We start from the raw sequence: 17,678 nt of genomic DNA, 5'->3' as shown, positions 1-17,678 counted from the left end.
ATTGTAATCTATTGAAATGGCCATTGAAAAGAAGGATAGACTTAAGTGCCCACCTTTTTAAGCTGACTTTAAAGTGCTTCTATTATAATGTGCCTGCGAAAATTATCCAAGCTACATAAAGACATGGGCTAACAGAAACAAAAAGAGGGAGTGAAATCCCCTGGCTGGATTAGGTGGATCCTTGCTAAAGAGAGACAGACAGACACAGACAGACAGACATCACGTGGCCAGCTTTGAACTCTCTGGAGAAATTAAACCAGCAGGTATCTACATCTCCCTAGCAACATTAGAAAGGTTACTACCGGGCTCTTAGGTCAGATCCCAGACAGAGAAAATAATGCTGTGCCCATCATCAATGCTACATTTAGCCAAACAGATATTGTTGGAAGACATGGAATTGCTTAATTGCATCAAGGGAATACAGCTCCACAGGGTGAATGTGCTGTATGCATTCAGGGGTGGGCAACTCCAGTCCTCGGGGGCCTGATTGGTGTCACAGCTTTGCCCCAGCCCCAGCTAACACACCTGACTCCAATAATCACTTAATTGTGATCTTCAGTTTAGAATGCAATTTGATTTATTCAACTGTGTTTGCTAGGGATGGAGAAAAAGTCTGACACCAATCAGGCTCCTGAGGACTGGAGTTGCCCACCCCTGCGACAACTGTAATGGATCTTTGCTACACCTCATTTGGCGACCAGCAGCAGCACAGCTCACGGATGAAGGCCATGTCAAGTGAAAAGCCATGGCAATGCTTTGCGTGTAATGACTACCGCAAAGTCATGGTTAGTTGTTGCTGTATTATAGAACAGCATAGTCTATTGCCTCTAGCAATGTTTCTGTGATGTCACAATCCACGCATCATTACCTGTCCTGTCTTTTTCCTCTACTTCTCATTATCCAACACATACAATTGTGTCAGAGGAGGCTGGTGGGAGGTGATATAGGAGGACATTGTAATGACTGGAATGGAATGAACGGAACAGTATCATACACATCAAACACATGGAAACAATGTTCGACTCTGTTCCATGGATACCCTTCCAGCCATTACAATGAGCATGTCCTCCTCTAGCTCCTCCCACCAGCCTCCTCTGGTGTCAAAGGCTTTCTATTTCACCTACTCACAGGAAATGGTCTGGCAAACCTAGACATATTTAGAGGTACATCTGTGTCTTGCTAAACAAAAACTACAAACTCCACTACCCACCAGTTGCTATGATCTGATAGAAGATACAATGTTTGAAAAGTACTGTAGGTATTTGAGGAAAAATCTGTCTCTTTCCCAGGTGTTCATATCCTTCACTGATAGGGGACATTCAGACTCTCTGGAATGTTCTACTAGGCTCATAAAAAAAGCAAACATGCCCTTGTACGACAAGGATTTAAAGCGCAGATCCATTGTAAGACCGTCACAGTATGACCTGTTTCCATAATTACCCAAATGTTTATGCAACTCTCACTGCAGAACTGGGGCAGACATTGTCAGAATACATTCAATGCAATTCAAAAATGCAGCTGCTATTCACTGTCAAATAAAAGGTATGCTATCTTACCAGATTGCGATGATACGGCTGCGAGGAGAGAAGAAGAAAAAAACAGTCAGTCAGGGTTTTGATCAAACCCTTCAACCCCTACTCCATCCACTCAAGACAGTCAGTCAGGGTATTGATCAAACCCTTCAACACCTACTCCATCCACTCAAGACAGTCAGACAGGGTTTTGATCAAACCCTTCAACACCTACTCCATCCACTCAAAACAGTCAGTCAGGGTTTTGATCAAATCCTTCAACACCTACTCCATCCACTCAAAACAGACAGTCAGGGTCTTAATCAATTCCTTCAACGCTTACTCGATCCACTAAAAACAGTCAATCAAGGCTATGATCAAATCTTTCAAAGCCTACTCCATACACTCAAAACTGTCAGTCAGGGCTTTGATCAAATCCTTCAACGTCTACTCCATCCACTCAAAACAGTCAGTCGGGGCTATGATCAAATCTTTCAAAGCCTACTCCATCCACTCAAATGTCAATCAAGGCTTTGATCAAATCCTTCAACACCTACTCCATCCACTCAAAACAGTCAGTCAGGGTTTTGATGAAATCCTGCAACACCTACTTCATCCACTCAAAATAGTAATTCAGGGTTTTGATCAAATCCTTCAACACCTACTCCATCCTCTCAAAACAGTCAGTCAGAGCTTTGATCAAATCCTTCAACACCTACTCCATCCACTCAAAAGTCAATCAAGGCTTTGATCAAATCCTTCAACACCTACTCCATCCACTCAAAACAGTCAGGGCTTTGATTAAATCCTTCAACACCTACTCCATCCACTCAAAAGTCAATCTTGGCTTTCATCAAATCCTTCAAAGCCTACCCCATCCACTCAAAACTGTCAGTCAGGGTTTTGATCAAATCCTTCAACAAATCCTTGAACAACTACTCCATCCACTCAAAACAATCAGGGCTTTCATCAAATTCATCCACACCTACTCCATCCACTCAAAACAGTCATTCAGGGTTTTGATCAAATCCTTCAACACCTACTCCATCCACTCAAAACAGTCAGTCAGGGCTTTGATCAAATCCTTCAACACCTGCTCCATCCACTCTAAAGTCAATAAAGGCTTTGATCAAATCCTTCAACACCTACTCCATCCACTTAAAACCGTATGCTTTTTATAAAGCATACTCTAGTCAGTCTCATGTAGGCAATATACCATGGATATAAATATAGTTTAATATGATCTTAGTATCCGTTCTTCCTGTTTGTGCACCCAGTAGCAGAAAAGCCACACTGCTCTTTCACTGTTCACAAATGTCCTCACGGTTAGCAGACAAGTTGTTGTGCCGGGATCACAAAGTGACAGTAGGTCAACGGTGTCCTGAAACATGAATGGACAGCCACAGCATGTGAAGTTGGGTTGTTTCAACTGAGTAGACATACCAATTCAGCTGTCCTCCTTTACCTATGCCTCAGAGTGGCGCAGTGGACTAAGGCACTGCATCTCAGTGCTAAAGGCGTCACTACAGACCCTGGTTTGATTCCAGGCTGTATTACAACCGGCTGTGAAAGGAGTCCCAAATGGCGGCGCACAATTGGCCCAGCTTCGTCCGGGTTAGGGTTTGGCCGGGGTAGGGTTTGGCCGGGGTAGGCCGTCATTGGAAATAAGAATTTGTTCATAACTGACTTGCCTAGTTAATAATAAAGGTTTAAAAAAATTGTTTTAATGTGAAATTCATTCATTCAGGTCATGTTGTGCACACATTGTGTGATGTGAAACATACGGTAGAAACCCACAGGTATAGAGAGCAATAGTACTGGAGTCTTTTTGTAGGCATTAACGCCATGGCTCGTTGGCCAAAGCCTTTGGGGAAATAAATGTTGTTGTTTTTTTCTTGGGGGGGGTTGGATAAATGCAGAAAATAAGGTCTGTGGTAAACACAGGCTTAGGAGATCTTATACGTTTTGTTCTATGAGAATATCTTCATCAGCTAACGTCACTTTCTGGTGTCAAGTCGAGGGCCTTTTGTCCGGATCTCTGGCAGTCTCTATGGGGGTGCCACAGGGTTAAATTCTCAGGCCGACTCTCTTCTCTGTATACATCAATGATGTCGCTCTTGCTGCTGGTGATTCTTTGATCCACCTCTACGCAGACGACACCATTCTGTATACTTCTGGCCCTTCTTTGCACACTGTGTTCACTAACCTCCAGACGAGCTTCAATGCCATAGAACTCTCCTTCCGTGGACTCCAACTGCTCTTAAATGCAAGTAAAACTAAATGCATGCTCTTCAACCGATCCCTGCCCGCACCTGCCCGCCCGTCCAGCATCACTACTTTGGATGGTTCTGACTTAGAATATGTGGACAACTACAAATACCTAGGTGTCTGGTTAGACTGTAAACTCTCCTTCCAGACTCACATTAAGCATCTCCAATCCAAAATTAAATCTAGAATCGGCTTCCTATTTCGCAACAAAGCATCCTTCACTCATGCTGCCAAACATACCCTCGTAAAACTGACTATCCTACCGATCCTCGACTTTGGCGATGTCATTTACAAAATTGCCTCCAACACCCTTCTCAACAAATTGGATGCAGTCTATCACAGTGCCATCAGTTTTGTCACCAAAACCCGACCTGTACGCTCTCGTTGGCTGGCCCTCGCTTCATACTCGTCGCCAAACCCACTGGCTACAGGTCATCTACAAGTCTTTGCTAGGTAATGCCACGCCTTATCTCAGCTCACTGGTCACCACAGCAGCACCCACCCAAAGCACGTGCTCCAGCAGCTATATTTCACTGGTCACCCCCAAAGCCAATTCTTCTTTTGACCGCCTTTCCTTCCAGTTCTCTGCTGCCAATGACTGGAACGAACTGCAAAAATCACTGAAGCTGAAGACTCATATCTCCTCACTAACTTTAAGTACCAGCTGTCAGAGCAGCTCACAGATCACTGCACCTGTACATAGCCCATCTGTAAATAGCCCATCCAACTACCTCATCCCCATACTGTATTTATTTATTTTGCTCCTTTGCACCCCAGTATCTCTACTTGCACATTCATCTTCTGCACATCATTCACCCCAGTGTTTAATTGCTATATTGTAATTACTTTGCCACTATGGCCAATTTTATTGCCTTACCATCCTTATCTTACCTCATTTGCACACACTGTATATAGATAGACCTTTTCTACTGTATTACTGACTGTATGTTTGTTTATTCCATGTGTAACTCTGTGTCGAACTGCTATGTTTTATCTTGGCCAGGTCGCAGTTGTAAATGAGAACTTGTTCTCAACTAGCCACCTGGTTAAATAAAGGTGAAATAAATCAATAAAAAAACTTTGTGAATTTTGAAGAATTTATGTAATCAAACGACGCACGTAAAGCACATAAAGGCTTCATAATTCATGAAGGTCACGTTAACTGACTGCTATTATCTCATAGAACAAAACATATAAGATCACATAAGCCTGTGTTAAATGCCAAAAATAAGGTCAGAGGTTATCACAAAACCCCATTCTTTCCCCGTTCATTTTCCCCATAGGAATGACTGAACAAACTAGAGGTAATTCATTTCCCCATTCATTTTCCACATAGGAATGGCTGAATGAACTAGAGGTAATTCATTTCCAGTTTTTAGGACTACAAGCTGGCAAGCTCTTTGTTACCGTAGACAGTTTGAGTACAAAAATATGTATGGATCTACCTCTACATGAGATGCAAATATCCATTAAAGCTGCTTCCTTCATTATCTCAAGTACTTTTGTCAAAACCATAAAGGAAAATGGTGCTAGTACAAAAAATATTTGGTGGTTAGAATCAGTAATAGCAGTTACGGTATAGACTCTATTCAAATGGTTTCTTTGGACAGCTCAGTAATTGGCAGTTAACAAGAAGGAACCATGTCATTATGTAGCCTAGCTAGTTTGTTAGATGTTTGACCCTGAAATTAATGCCTGTGTCAGCTAGCTAGCGATGGAGAAAGGATGCACCGTATTACAACGCTGTTCGAGCCAGTGAGCAGCAGAGCAGTGTGTTAGTCTAGCTGTAAAAGGACTGTAATTGCCGATCCTTTCTGTTGAAGGCAGGCCAATTGCCATGGCGACAGGATGAATACTTTGATCAGCAAAAGCTCAACTTATTCCTGTCTGAAGCAAAGTAGTAAATGATCATGTACTTGATTGAAGGCATTACTTTTGATATGTCTGACATTCAGTATTAATACCAAAGCCCACATGGACAGTTGACACCACACCTCGCTCTGAATGATAATGGCACTCACAGCGTTATCTAGATTAAGACCCAGTATTCATCAGTAGGTACTGGGCTCTCTTTGTTTATTTAAATAGAAGTAACCAGAGGAAGCCATGTGGACATACAGATGCAATTGGTGAATTTAGGAAGTTTTGTTTTCCTCCTATTAACTGCAGAGTATTGTCTATATTAACTGCTATGTCTCTTTGTATTAGGTACATCATCTAGAGAGAGCATCAAATGCTGTCCATGAACAATTCAAAGATGTATTAATTTGCCTATAATTTGTTCATGAAAGATGATTTAATGAACTCGCTGGTGGTCCAATATGGTGCGTCAGCTTGCCTGCCTGTCATCCTTCTGTGTCGCCGTCTGTCTGGCTGCGACTGTTCGTCTGATTTGTCTCTCAATGTTTTCATTCCTGTAGAATACCTTCCTGTTATGCTATTAACGTACTGCTGGGAAAAAAACTCATTCTGTTACCAGGAAACCTTGATGTAAAGGCCTGAAATGTTTATTTATATCTGGCTGGCCTTAGGACAGGCATGCCTAAATACTAACTAAATCTGGATCTTAAAGGCATGCAGATTAGATTAACGTGTGCAGCACAGCCATGCATAATTCTGCCTGGAAAATGCAGATGCACAAAGATAATAATTTCCTAGTCACTTGAATAATGGAACACTTGTCACTTTAATAATGTTTACATACTGTTTTAACCACTTCATATGTGCAGTACCAGTCAAAAGTTTGGACAAAGTGACTAATTCAAGGTTTTTTTTGTTATTTTCGACATTTTCTACATTATAGAATAATAGTGAAGACATCAAAACTATGAAATAACGAATATGGAATCATGAAGTAACCAAAAAAAAGTGTTAAACAAATAAAAATATATTTTACATTTGAGAATCTTCAAAGTAGCCACCCTTTGCCTTGACGGCTTTGCATACTTTTGGCATTCTCTCAACCAGCTCCATGAGGTGGAATGCATTTCAATTAACAGGTGTGCCTTGTTAAAAGTGAATTTGTGGATTTTTTTCCCTTCTTAATGCATTTGAGCTAATCAGTTGTGTTGTGACAAGGTAGGGGTGGTATACAGAAGATAGCCCTATTTGGTAAAGACATGAAGGTCAGTCGATCCGGAAAATGTCAAGAACTTTGAACGTTTCTTCAAGTGCAGTTTGAAAAACAATCATGCGCCTTGATGAAACTGGCTCTCATTAGGACCCACACAGGAAAGGAAGACCCAGAGTTACCTCTGCTGCAGATGACAAGTTCATTAGAGCTACCAGCCTCAGAAATTAACTGCACCTCAGATTGCAGTCAAAATAAATGCTTGACAGAGTTCAAGTAACAGACATCTCAACATCAACTGTTCAGAGGAGACTGCGTGAATCAGACCTTTATGGTGAAATTGCTGCAAAGAAACCACTACTAAAGGACACCAATGAGAAGATGAGACTTGCTTGGGCCAAGAAACACGAGCAATGGACATTAGACCGGTGGAAATCTGTCCTTTTGTCTAATTCCAAATTTGAGATTTTTGGTTTCAACCGTCGTGTCTTTGTGAGACGCAGAGTAGATGAATGGATGATCTCAGCATGCATGGTCCCCACCGTGAAGTGCAGAGTAAGGGCTATTTGACCACGAAGGAGTGATGGAGAGCTGCATCAGACGACCTGGCCTCCACAATCACCCGAGCTCAACCCAATTGAGATGTTTTGGATGAGTTGGACCACAGAGTGAAGGAAAAGCAGCCAACAAGTGCTCAGCAAATGTGTGAACTCCTTCAAGACTGTTGGAAAATAATTGATCATGAAGCTGGTTGAGAGAATGCCAAGAGTGTGTAAATCTGTCGTCAAGGCAAAGGGTGGCTCCTTTGAAGAATATAAATATATTTATATTTGTTTAACACTTTTTTGGTTACTACATGATTCCATATGTGTTATTTCATAGTTCTGATGTCTTCACTGTTATTCTACAGTGTAGAAAATAGTAAAAATAAAGAAAACCCCTTGAATGGGTAGGTATGTCAAAACTAAAGATATATACACACAAACACATACAGTTGAGGTCGGAAGTTTACATACACTTAGGTTGGAGTCATTAAAACTGTTTTTTCAACCACTCCACAAATTGCTTGTTAACAAACTAATAGTTTGGCAAGTGGGTTAGGACATCTACTTTGTGCATGACACAAGTCATTTTTTCCAACAATTGTTTACAGACAGATTATTTCAATTATAATTCATTGTATCACAATTCCAGTGGGTCAGAAGTTTACATACACTACGTTGACTGTGCCTTTAAACAGCTTAGAAAATATCAGAAAAATAATGTTATGGCTTTAGAAGTTTCTGATTGGCTATCAATTGGAGTGGATGTATTTCAAGGCCTACCTTCAAACTCAGTGCCTCTTTACTTGACCTCATGGGAAAATTAAAAGAAATCAGCAAAGACCTCAGAAAAAAAATGGTAGACCTCCACAAATCTGGTTCATCCTTGGGACCAATTTCCAAACGCCTGAAGTTACCACGTTCATCTGTACAAACAATAGCACGCAAGTATAAACACCATGAGACCACACAGCCATCATACCGCTCAGGAAGGAGATACGTTCTGTCTCCTAGAGATGAACGTACTTTGGTGCGAAAAGTGCAAATCAATCACAGAACAACAGCAAAGGACCTTGTGAAGATGCTGGAGGAAACAGGTACAAAAGTATCTGTATCCACAGTAAAACGAGTCCTATATCGACATAACCTGAAAGGCTGCTCAGCAAGGAAGAAGCCCCTGCTCGAAAACCGCCAAAAAAAAGCCAGACTACGGTTTGCAACTGCACATGGGGACAAAGATCATACTTTTTTGAGAAATGTCTTCTGGTCTGATGAAACAAAAATAAAACTGTTAGACCATAATGGCCATTGTTATGTTTGGAGGAAAAGGGTGAGGCTTGCAAGCCAAAGTACACCATCCCAACCGTGAAGCACGGGGGTGGCAGCATCATGTTGTGGGGGTGCTTTGCTGCAGGAGGGTCTGGTGCACTTCACAAAATAGATGGCCCATGAGGATGGAAATTATGTGAATATATTGAATCAACATCTCAAGACATCAGTCAGGAAGTTAAACATTGGTAGCAAATGAGTCTTCCAAATGGACAATGGCCCCAAGCATACTTCCAAAGTTGTGGCAAAATGGCTTAAGGACAACAAAGTCAAGGTATTCGAGTGGCCATCACAAAGCCCTGACCTCAATCCTATAGAAAATGTGTGGGCAGAACTGAAAAAGTGTGTGCAAGCAAGGAGGCCTACAAACCTGACTCAGTTACACCAGCTCTGTCAGGAGGAATGGGCCAAAATTCACCCAACTTATTGTGGGAAGCTTTTGGAAGGCTCCCGAAACGTTTCACCCAAATTAAACAATTTAAAGGCAATGCTGCCAAATACTAATTGAGTGTATGTAAACGTCTGACCCACTGGGAATGTGATGAAAGAAATAAAAGCTGAAATAAATAATTTTCTCTACTATTATTCTGACATTTCACATTCTTAAAATAAAGTGGTGATCCTAACTGACCAAAACTGGGAATTTTTACTAGGATTAAATGTCAGGAATTGTGAAAAACTGAGTTTAAATGTATTTGGCTAAGGTGTATGTAAACTTCCGACTTATATATTTATATATATATACATATACATAGTTTGGACATACCTACTCATTATATGCATACATACATACACACATACATACATACATACATACATACATACGTGTATATATTTATTTATACTCCGGTCTCTGACATTGGTCGTCTTAATATGTATATATTTCTTAATTACATTCTTTTACTTTTTAGATTAGTGTGTATTGTTGTGTATTGTTAGATATTACTGCACTGTTGGAGCTAGGAACACAATCATTTCGCTAAATAGGTGTATGTGACCAATACAATTTGATTTGATTTGATTACGACTGACTACCTTTTCAAACTCAACAAACATTGTCGTTGAGCAAACAGACTGCATAACATTAACTTTTAAATTATTGGGTTAATTGTGTGAATATTAATTAAACATTGTACATATTCTCCTATTTCATCTCCATTCAGTTGTATCATAACGGAAGAGAACCATAGTGTATGTATACAGAAGAAGCAACATGTATGTTGTAATTTCAAAGACAGATTTAAGAGCAATTGCAATCACGAATCATCTGAAGCACGAGGTATGTTTTCTCTTGGAGAGGATCACATGAAAACCAAACCGATGAAAGACTGTGGGCGTAAAAGCTTTACCTTGGTGAAAGGCTGTAGAGGTCAAAGGTGAAGTTCCAGTAGCTGGCCAGAGGTGGGGACAAGGGTTTGACGGACATAGTTGAAGTGGTGTGGGCACAGATAGCACAACATGACAGGAAGCAGAAATGAAAGGACAAGTAAATGGAAGGGGGAAGAGGAAGGGAAATGTCAGTGTGTTACAATGAAGTAAAATGATTTCATGGAAGTAAAATGATTTCAGGGCAGTGAGAGAGAGTGTGTAGGTGGTTGAGGGAGGAAAAGAAAACCAACAGACCCCATACCTTGGCGGTTTAACATCAAGTGCGCCAGACCTTGAGGGAGAGAACAGAAAAAAGAATAGGAACAACAGGAAGGTCATAAAAAGGAACGGGAAGAAACAAAAGCATTGTCACAACCGATGGACTGCAGTTTGTGACAGACATCCTGGGATAGGTACGGATGTCAGAGTTCAAATCAAAACTAAAACGGAGGAGGAAATTAAACTAAAAACAGACAAACGCCTCAGTCCCTTCAATAGGATGAAGGTAGTGAGGACTGATACAAAGAGTGGGAAGAGCGGGATAAGAAAAAAAGCTTCTAAATTGTTGCAACCCTCTAGGGTAGTTGCTCACACAGAAGCGTTTTTTCTAATGGAACACACAGGCTTACTCTTGAGCAGACAGCTTTCTCACATTAGAATAAGGCTTTTGTCACTTTTACAATAAACATTTTTGTTCATATGAAGTTCTCCAATGTTCTCCAGTGTAAATAAATCGAAACCAGCACCGCAAATATATACCTCGAACAATGCATGCGACAGGGACACAAACCAGTCCCTTCAATAGGATGAAGGTAGTGAGGACTGTCTTCTTAACTAGATTCAAACCAGTCCCTTCAATAGGATGAAGGTAGTGAGGACTGTCTCCTTAACTAGATTCAAACCAGTCCCTTCAATAGGATGAAGGTAGTGAGGACTGTCTCCTTAACTAGATTCAAACCAGTCCCTTCAATAGGATGAAGATAGTGAGGACTGTCTCCTTAACTAGATTCAAACCAGTCCCTTCAATAGGATGAAGGTAGTGAGGACTGTCTCCTTAACTAGATTCAAATCAGTCCCTTCAATAGGATGAAGGTAGTGAGGACTGTCTCCTTAACTAGATTCAAACCAGTCCCTTCAATAGGATGAAGGTAGTGAGGACTGTCTTCTTAACTAGATTCAAACCAGTCCCTTCAATAGGATGAAGGTAGTGAGGACTGTCTCCTTAACTAGATTCAAACCAGTCCCTTCAATAGGATGAAGGTAGTGAGGACTGTCTCCTTAACTAGATTCAAACCAGTCCCTTCAATAGGATGAAGGTAGTGAGGACTGTCTTCTTAACTAGATTCAAACCAGTCCCTTCAATAGGATGAAGGTAGTGAGGACTGTCTCCTTAACTAGATTCAGCATTACAACATAAGCAGGTCCAGGGCCAGGGAGGGCCATAACAATCAATAACCCAGGGTGTGGGAGGCATAATGTGACAGCTTTAATGTAATCATAGTGCTGCAGTTGTTGGCCAGGGAAGAACACATCATATGCAAAACACATTCATAAAATACAATGTAACTCAATAAACTAGAACTGGAACGCACCGATTCTGTGGACATCACAGAATCAATTATATTGTGTAAACAAATGGACCAAAGGCCTTGTGGCTTGCCGCTTGAATGTGAGCATTTAGTAATTAAAATTAACCAGAATTGTGTTAGACAAAGAATGTGGCTGATTGAACAAGTCTTTAAATGACCAAAGATAAGCATTTGCCTCACACAATTACGCCATAAGCATCCACACGCAAGAAATTAAGGGAATTGTTCAGCCCGAACAAAGACCAGGTAGAATTTTTTAAGCGATTTCTTGCAGTCTTTTTTTGACAGTTATATTTTTCAGTGCTTTCATCTTCAGGGTGCTGGAAGTTTCCTTATAAACTATCTGTATAATGTAGGACATTTTAACACTTTTAGAGATCAAAATGGTAACCATCTCATATATGCTGCATCATCAGTGATGTTCCTCTCCCTGGCATTTTAGCAGGTTATTTGTGATATAACCTTTTTTCCAGCTCAACAAACCTCATACATTGTCATTTCACGTACAGATTAATCAAAAACGAATAGCATTCCTAACACATTTAGATAAACAGCTATGCCTCAATCGAAAAGAAAGAAACCGTGAACACAATTGGATTAAACAAAACACAGCCTTGTGTATTGGAAGGACTTTTCCACCAGTAACAGACAGACAGTAATCACTCCATCAGCACATCTATTGTATTTACTGTGTTGACAGAGACAACAACATTTATTCAAAAGGGCATTGAGTCTTCCATAACAAATGTGATTCACGGAGCTAGCTGGTTCTCTTTGTGAGACCTGTGTTGGAGGAAATTGGCAAATTTAACTATGCAATGAGATGTTATTGATCATCTAATCAGAACACAAGAGATCTTTAGACTATGTCCACGTACCAGTTATTAATGAATAAGGTGTCACGTCCTGACCTTAGTTCCTTTTTATGTCTCTGTTTTAGCTTGGTCAGGGCGTGAGTTTATCGGCTGGGCATTCAATGTTTTTGTTCTATGTTTTGTATTTCTGCTTTTGGCCTGGTATGGTTCCCAATCAGAGGCAGCTGTCAATCGTTGTCTCTGTGTTATTATTTTCCCCCATTTTTACCCCACTTGTTATTTTGTTTTGTGCGTTCAGTCAATAAATTATGACGAAATCTTACCACGCTGCATATTGGTACGATCCTTCTTACTCTTCCTCAGACGAAGAAGAGATTCGGTGTCCCTGGTGCGCAGGCATAGCCCGGTGCGCTACATCGCAGGGCCTTGTATCGAGGCCCCTTTGGGGGGGGGTACTGTCACGTCCTGACCTTAGTTCCTTTTTTATGTCTCTGCCACCCCAGGGAAGAGCTGGAGGCTGCCAAAGCGATATGAGGAGATATGAGGAGTTAGCACGGCAGCGCAACAGGGACGAGAGTCAGCCCCAAAAAAACTATTGGGGGGGGCACACGGAGAGTGTGGCTAAGTCAGGTAGGAGACCTGAGCCAACTCCCCGTGCTTACCGTGGCGAGAGGTGGACCGGGCAGGCACCGTGTTATGCCGTGAGGCGCACGGTGTCCCCGGTGCGCAGGCATAGCCCGGTGCGCCTCGTATCGGCTGGGCTAGAGTGGGCATCGAGCCAGGAGAAATGAAGCCGGATCAGCGCATCTGGTCTCCAGTGCGTTTCATCGGCCCGGGGTATATGGCACCAGCCCTACGCACGGTGTCCCCGGTTCGCCAGCACAGCCCAGTGCGGGCTGTTCCACCCCGCCGCACTTGCTGGGCTACGGGGAGTATCCAGCCAGGACAGGTTGTGCAGGCTCGGTGCTCGAGACCTCCAGTACGCCTCCACGGTTCGGTCCATCCGGTGCCTCCTCCACGCACCAGGCCTCCTGTGGCAGCCCCATGCACCAGTCTGTATCTCCGTCTCCTCCCTGCAGGTGCTCCCGCCTGTCCAGCGCTTCTGGAGTCTCCCTCCTGTCCAGCGCTTCCAGAGTCTCCCTCCTGCCGGAGTCTACACCTTTGGAGGGGGGGGGGGGGGGGGGCTACTGTCACATCCTGACCTTAGTTCCTTTTTCTGTCTCTGTTTTAGCTTGGTCAGGGTGTGAGTTGGTGTGGGCATTCTTTGTTTTTGTTCTATGTTTTGTATTTCTGCTTATGGACTGGTATGGTTCCCAATCAGAGGCAGCTGTCAATCGTTGTCTCTGAGTGAGAACCATACTTAGGTAGCCTGTGTTCCCACTATGATTTGTGGGTAGTTGTTTTTTGTATGTCACCTTACAGAACTGTTTTGTTTCTTCCATTTCACTTTGTTATTTTGTTTTGTGCGTTCAGTAAATGATGACGAAATCTTACCACGCTGCATATTGGTCCGATCCTTCTTACTCTTCCTCAGACGAAGAAGAGATTCGTTACATAAAGTGTATACACATGTATCGGTTTGTTACACCCCCCCCATTCATTGACCTTTCAGAGGGCAGGAGGAAATGAGGTCAACACAAGGCCTTAGGCTAGAGGTCAGAGCTGAGCAGAGCTAGACAGCATCAAAGACACAGAGGTTTGTCACAGCTGAAATATTCTGTTTTTGACTAAGATAAACATCACCAGCTTTATTTTTCCTTTTGAAGTGTCAAACCTGACCGTGGTGGATGCATCTTGTGCATACCCAATCTGTGTTGGCATAGCAACAGGCTCTCGTGTTTCCCCCCCGTATGACGAGGACCAAGATCCCCCTTTCCCCACTCCCCTCCTCCATGCTCCCTTTCCCCACTCCCCTCCTCCATGCTCCCTTTCCCCACTCCCCTCCTCCATGCTCCCTTTCCCCACTCCCCTCCTCCATGCTCCCTTTCCCCACTCCCCTCCTCCATGCTCCCTTTCCCCACTCCCCTCCTGCATGCTACTTTTCCCCACAACACTGCTCCACACTCCCCACTCCCCTCCTCCACGCTCCTCACTCCCTTCCTCCATGCTTCCCTCCACCACGCTCTACACTCCCCTCCTCCACACTCCCCTCCTCCACGCTCCCCACTCCCCTCCTCCATGCTCCCCACCTCCATGCTCCCCACTCCCCTTCCTCCATTCTCCCCACTCTCTTCCTCTACACTCCCCACCTCCACGCTCCCCACTCCCTTCCTCTATACTCTCCACCTCCACGCACCCCACTCCCCTCCCCCGCGCTCCCCACTCCCCTCCTCCACGCTCCCCTCCACCACGCTCCCAGCTCCCCTCCTCCATACTCCCTTTCCCCACTAACCTCCCGCATGCTCCCCATTCTCCTCCTCCACGCTCCCCTCAACCATGCTCCCCACTCCCTTCCTCAACGCTCCCCGCTCCCTCCACCACGCTCTCCACTCCCCTCCTCCACGCTCCCCACTCCCTTCCTCAATGCGCCACACTCCCTTCCTCCACGCTCCTGTTACGTTCCCCAGATTGTGTTGTAGTTTGTGTATTTGCATGTGTTTATTTCAGGAAATGGCTTCCTGAAATCCCTCAAGCAGCTGATTGGTCGACTCCAGGGCTAATTGGAGAGCTGACCCCGCCCCCTCGTCAAGACACAGCTGTCTCCAGTTACACATTAATTCTGAAGCTATATAAAAGCCAGTGTTCTGTTCAGGTGAGAGAGATTTGCTGGGAGGTCATTGCAGATTGATTTTGCTAGAGGTAGATTTTGCTGGAGGTTGGGATTGCTGAGGTTGATAATGCTGGGAAGTTGGTATGTTTTGTGAGTTTGTTGCTCAGGTAGAGCTTAGTTGATGTCCTTTGTTTCTTAGTTTGTTTGTGAAATTGTTTAATATTCTGTTTCATTTGTTCCCAGGGGGGAAGGGGAAGGCACCTTGGGAGTGTTTAGGCAAGAGGCCCGCGGGCATACATATACCCATAGTATATTCACTGTCTAGGCACACTAGGTAAGACCTGGGCGGACCACCCCCTGTATTTTGGTTAGGGCACCAGGTGGTGCTAAATTAGGTAAGTAGTGGGTAGGCAGGTAAGATAGGAGAGGGGGGGCTTTGAGATTTACTTTCTTTGCTTTGGTTCCGTCCAGCCCCTTTTCCCCATATTACCGTGTAAAGGAATAAAGTCCTTGTAAACGGTACCACATTCTGTCTTGTCATTCTTACTCGCACCTACAGTCCATACCTTTTCCGCTTCACGGAGAGTTTAGTTGTAGCAGGGTGTTGCGTTCCCTCTTCATAGAGGCGTGCGTAACAGCTCCCCTCCACCACGCTCCCCACGACCCTCCTCCACACTCCCCACTCCCCTCCTCCACGCTCCCCACTCCCTTCCTCCACGCTCCCATCCACCACACTCCCCACTCCCCTCCTCCACGCTCCCCACTCCACTCCTCCATGCTCCCCATCTCCATGCTTCCCACCTCCATGCTCCCCACTCCCCTTCCTCCATTCTCCCCACTCCCCTTCCTCCATTCTCCCCACTCCCCACCTCCAAGCTCTCCACTCCCTTCCTCTACACTCCCTACCTCCACGCACCCTACTCCCGTCCACCATGCGCTCCACTCCCCTTCTCCACGCTCCCCTCCCTTCCTCGATGCTCCCCACTCCCTTCCTCCAAGCTCCCCTCCACCACGCTCCCCACTCCCCTCCTCCACACTCCCCACTCCCCTCCTACACGCTCCACACTCCCCTCCTCCATACTCACTTTCCCCACTAACCTCCCGCATGCTCCCCATCCCCCTCCTCCACGCTCCCCTCCACCATGCTCCCCACTCCCTTCCTCAACGCTCCCCGCTCCCCTCCACCACGCTCTCCACTCCCCTCCTCCACGCTCCCCTCCCTTCCTCCATGCTCCCCACTCCCTTCCTCCCCGCTCCCCTCCACCACGCTCTCCACTCCCCTCCTCCACGCTCCCCTCCCTTCCTCCATGCTCCCCACTCCCTTCCTCCCCGCTCCCCTCCACCACGCTCTCCACTCCCCTCCCACACACTCCCCACTCCCTTCCTCCATGCTCCCCTCCACCACGCTCCCCACTCCCCTCCTCCACACTCCCCACTCCCCTCCTCCACGCTCCCCTCCACGAAGCTCCACACTCCCCTCCTCCATACTCGCTTTCCCCACTAACCTCCCACATGCTCCCCATTCCCCTCCACCATGCTCCCCACTCCCTTCCTCAACGCTCTCCACTCCCCTCCTTCACGCTCCCCTCCCTTCCTCCATGATCCCCACTCCCTTCCTCCAAGCTCCCCTCCACCACGCTCCCCACTCCTCTTCTCCACACTCCCCACTCCCTTCCTCCATGCTTCCCTCCACCACGCTCTACACTCCCCTCCACGCTCCCCACTCGCCTCCTCCATGCTCCCCACTCCCCTTCCTCCATTCTCCCCACTCTCTTCCTCTACACTCCCCACCTCCACGCTCCCCACTCCCTTCCTCGACTATCTCCACCTCCACGCACCCCACTCCCCTCCACCGCGCTCCCCACTCCCCTCCTCCACGGTCCCCTACACCACGCTCCCCACTCCCTTCCTCAACGCTTCCTGCTCCCTCCACCACGCTCTCCACTCCCCTCCTCAACGCTCCCCACTCCCTTCCTCCATGCGCCCCACTCCCTTCCTCCACACTCCCCTCCACCACGCTCCCCACTACCCTCCTCCACACTCCCCACTCCCTTCCTCCATGCGCCCCACTTCCTTCCTCCACGCTCCCCTCCACCACGCTCCCCACTACCCTCCTCCACACTCCCCACTCCCCTCCTCCACGCTCCCCACTCCCTTCCTCCACGCTCCCCTCCACCACACTCCCCACTCCCGTCCTCCACGCTCCTCACTCCCTTCCTCCATGCTCCCCTCCACCACGCTCTCCACTCCCCTCCTCCCCACTCCCCTCCTCCACACTCCCCACTCCCTTCCTCCATGCTCCCCTCCACCACGCTCTACACTCCCCTCCTCCACGCTCTCCACTCCCTTCCTCCATGCTCCCAACCTCCAAGCTCCCCACACCCATTCAACCATGCTCCCCACTTCCCTTCCTCCATGCTCCCCACTCCCCTCCTCCACGCTCCCCACTCCCCACCTCCATGCTCCCCACCTTCAT

At 45.6% G+C, this 17,678-nt stretch overlaps 1 protein-coding gene across 3 annotated transcripts in view; it reads right to left on the bottom strand.

Moving 5' to 3' along the window:
- Positions 1-17,678, bottom strand: part of LOC139388292 (neurexin 2a) — a 284,104-nt gene that overhangs the window by 247,719 nt on the left and 18,707 nt on the right. The window contains exons 3-4 of one of the 3 annotated variants that reach the window (XM_071134880.1): positions 10,344-10,380; positions 4,701-4,705 (exon numbers count right to left, since the gene is read on the bottom strand). In XM_071134880.1, coding sequence (XP_070990981.1) covers positions 4,701-4,705; positions 10,344-10,380 — 42 coding nt within the window. Of the gene's footprint in view, positions 1-1,556; positions 1,575-4,700; positions 4,706-10,343; positions 10,381-17,678 lie in introns of all 3 variants that reach the window. The other 2 variants (XM_071134879.1, XM_071134881.1) reach the window with 2 other exon arrangements.

The sequence above is a fragment of the Oncorhynchus clarkii genome, chromosome 29, assembly GCF_045791955.1.
Source record: "Oncorhynchus clarkii lewisi isolate Uvic-CL-2024 chromosome 29, UVic_Ocla_1.0, whole genome shotgun sequence".
NCBI lineage: Eukaryota > Metazoa > Chordata > Actinopteri > Salmoniformes > Salmonidae > Oncorhynchus > Oncorhynchus clarkii.
Note: the sequence above shows the minus strand (reverse complement) of the source record. Positions and strands in the feature narration are given on the sequence as shown.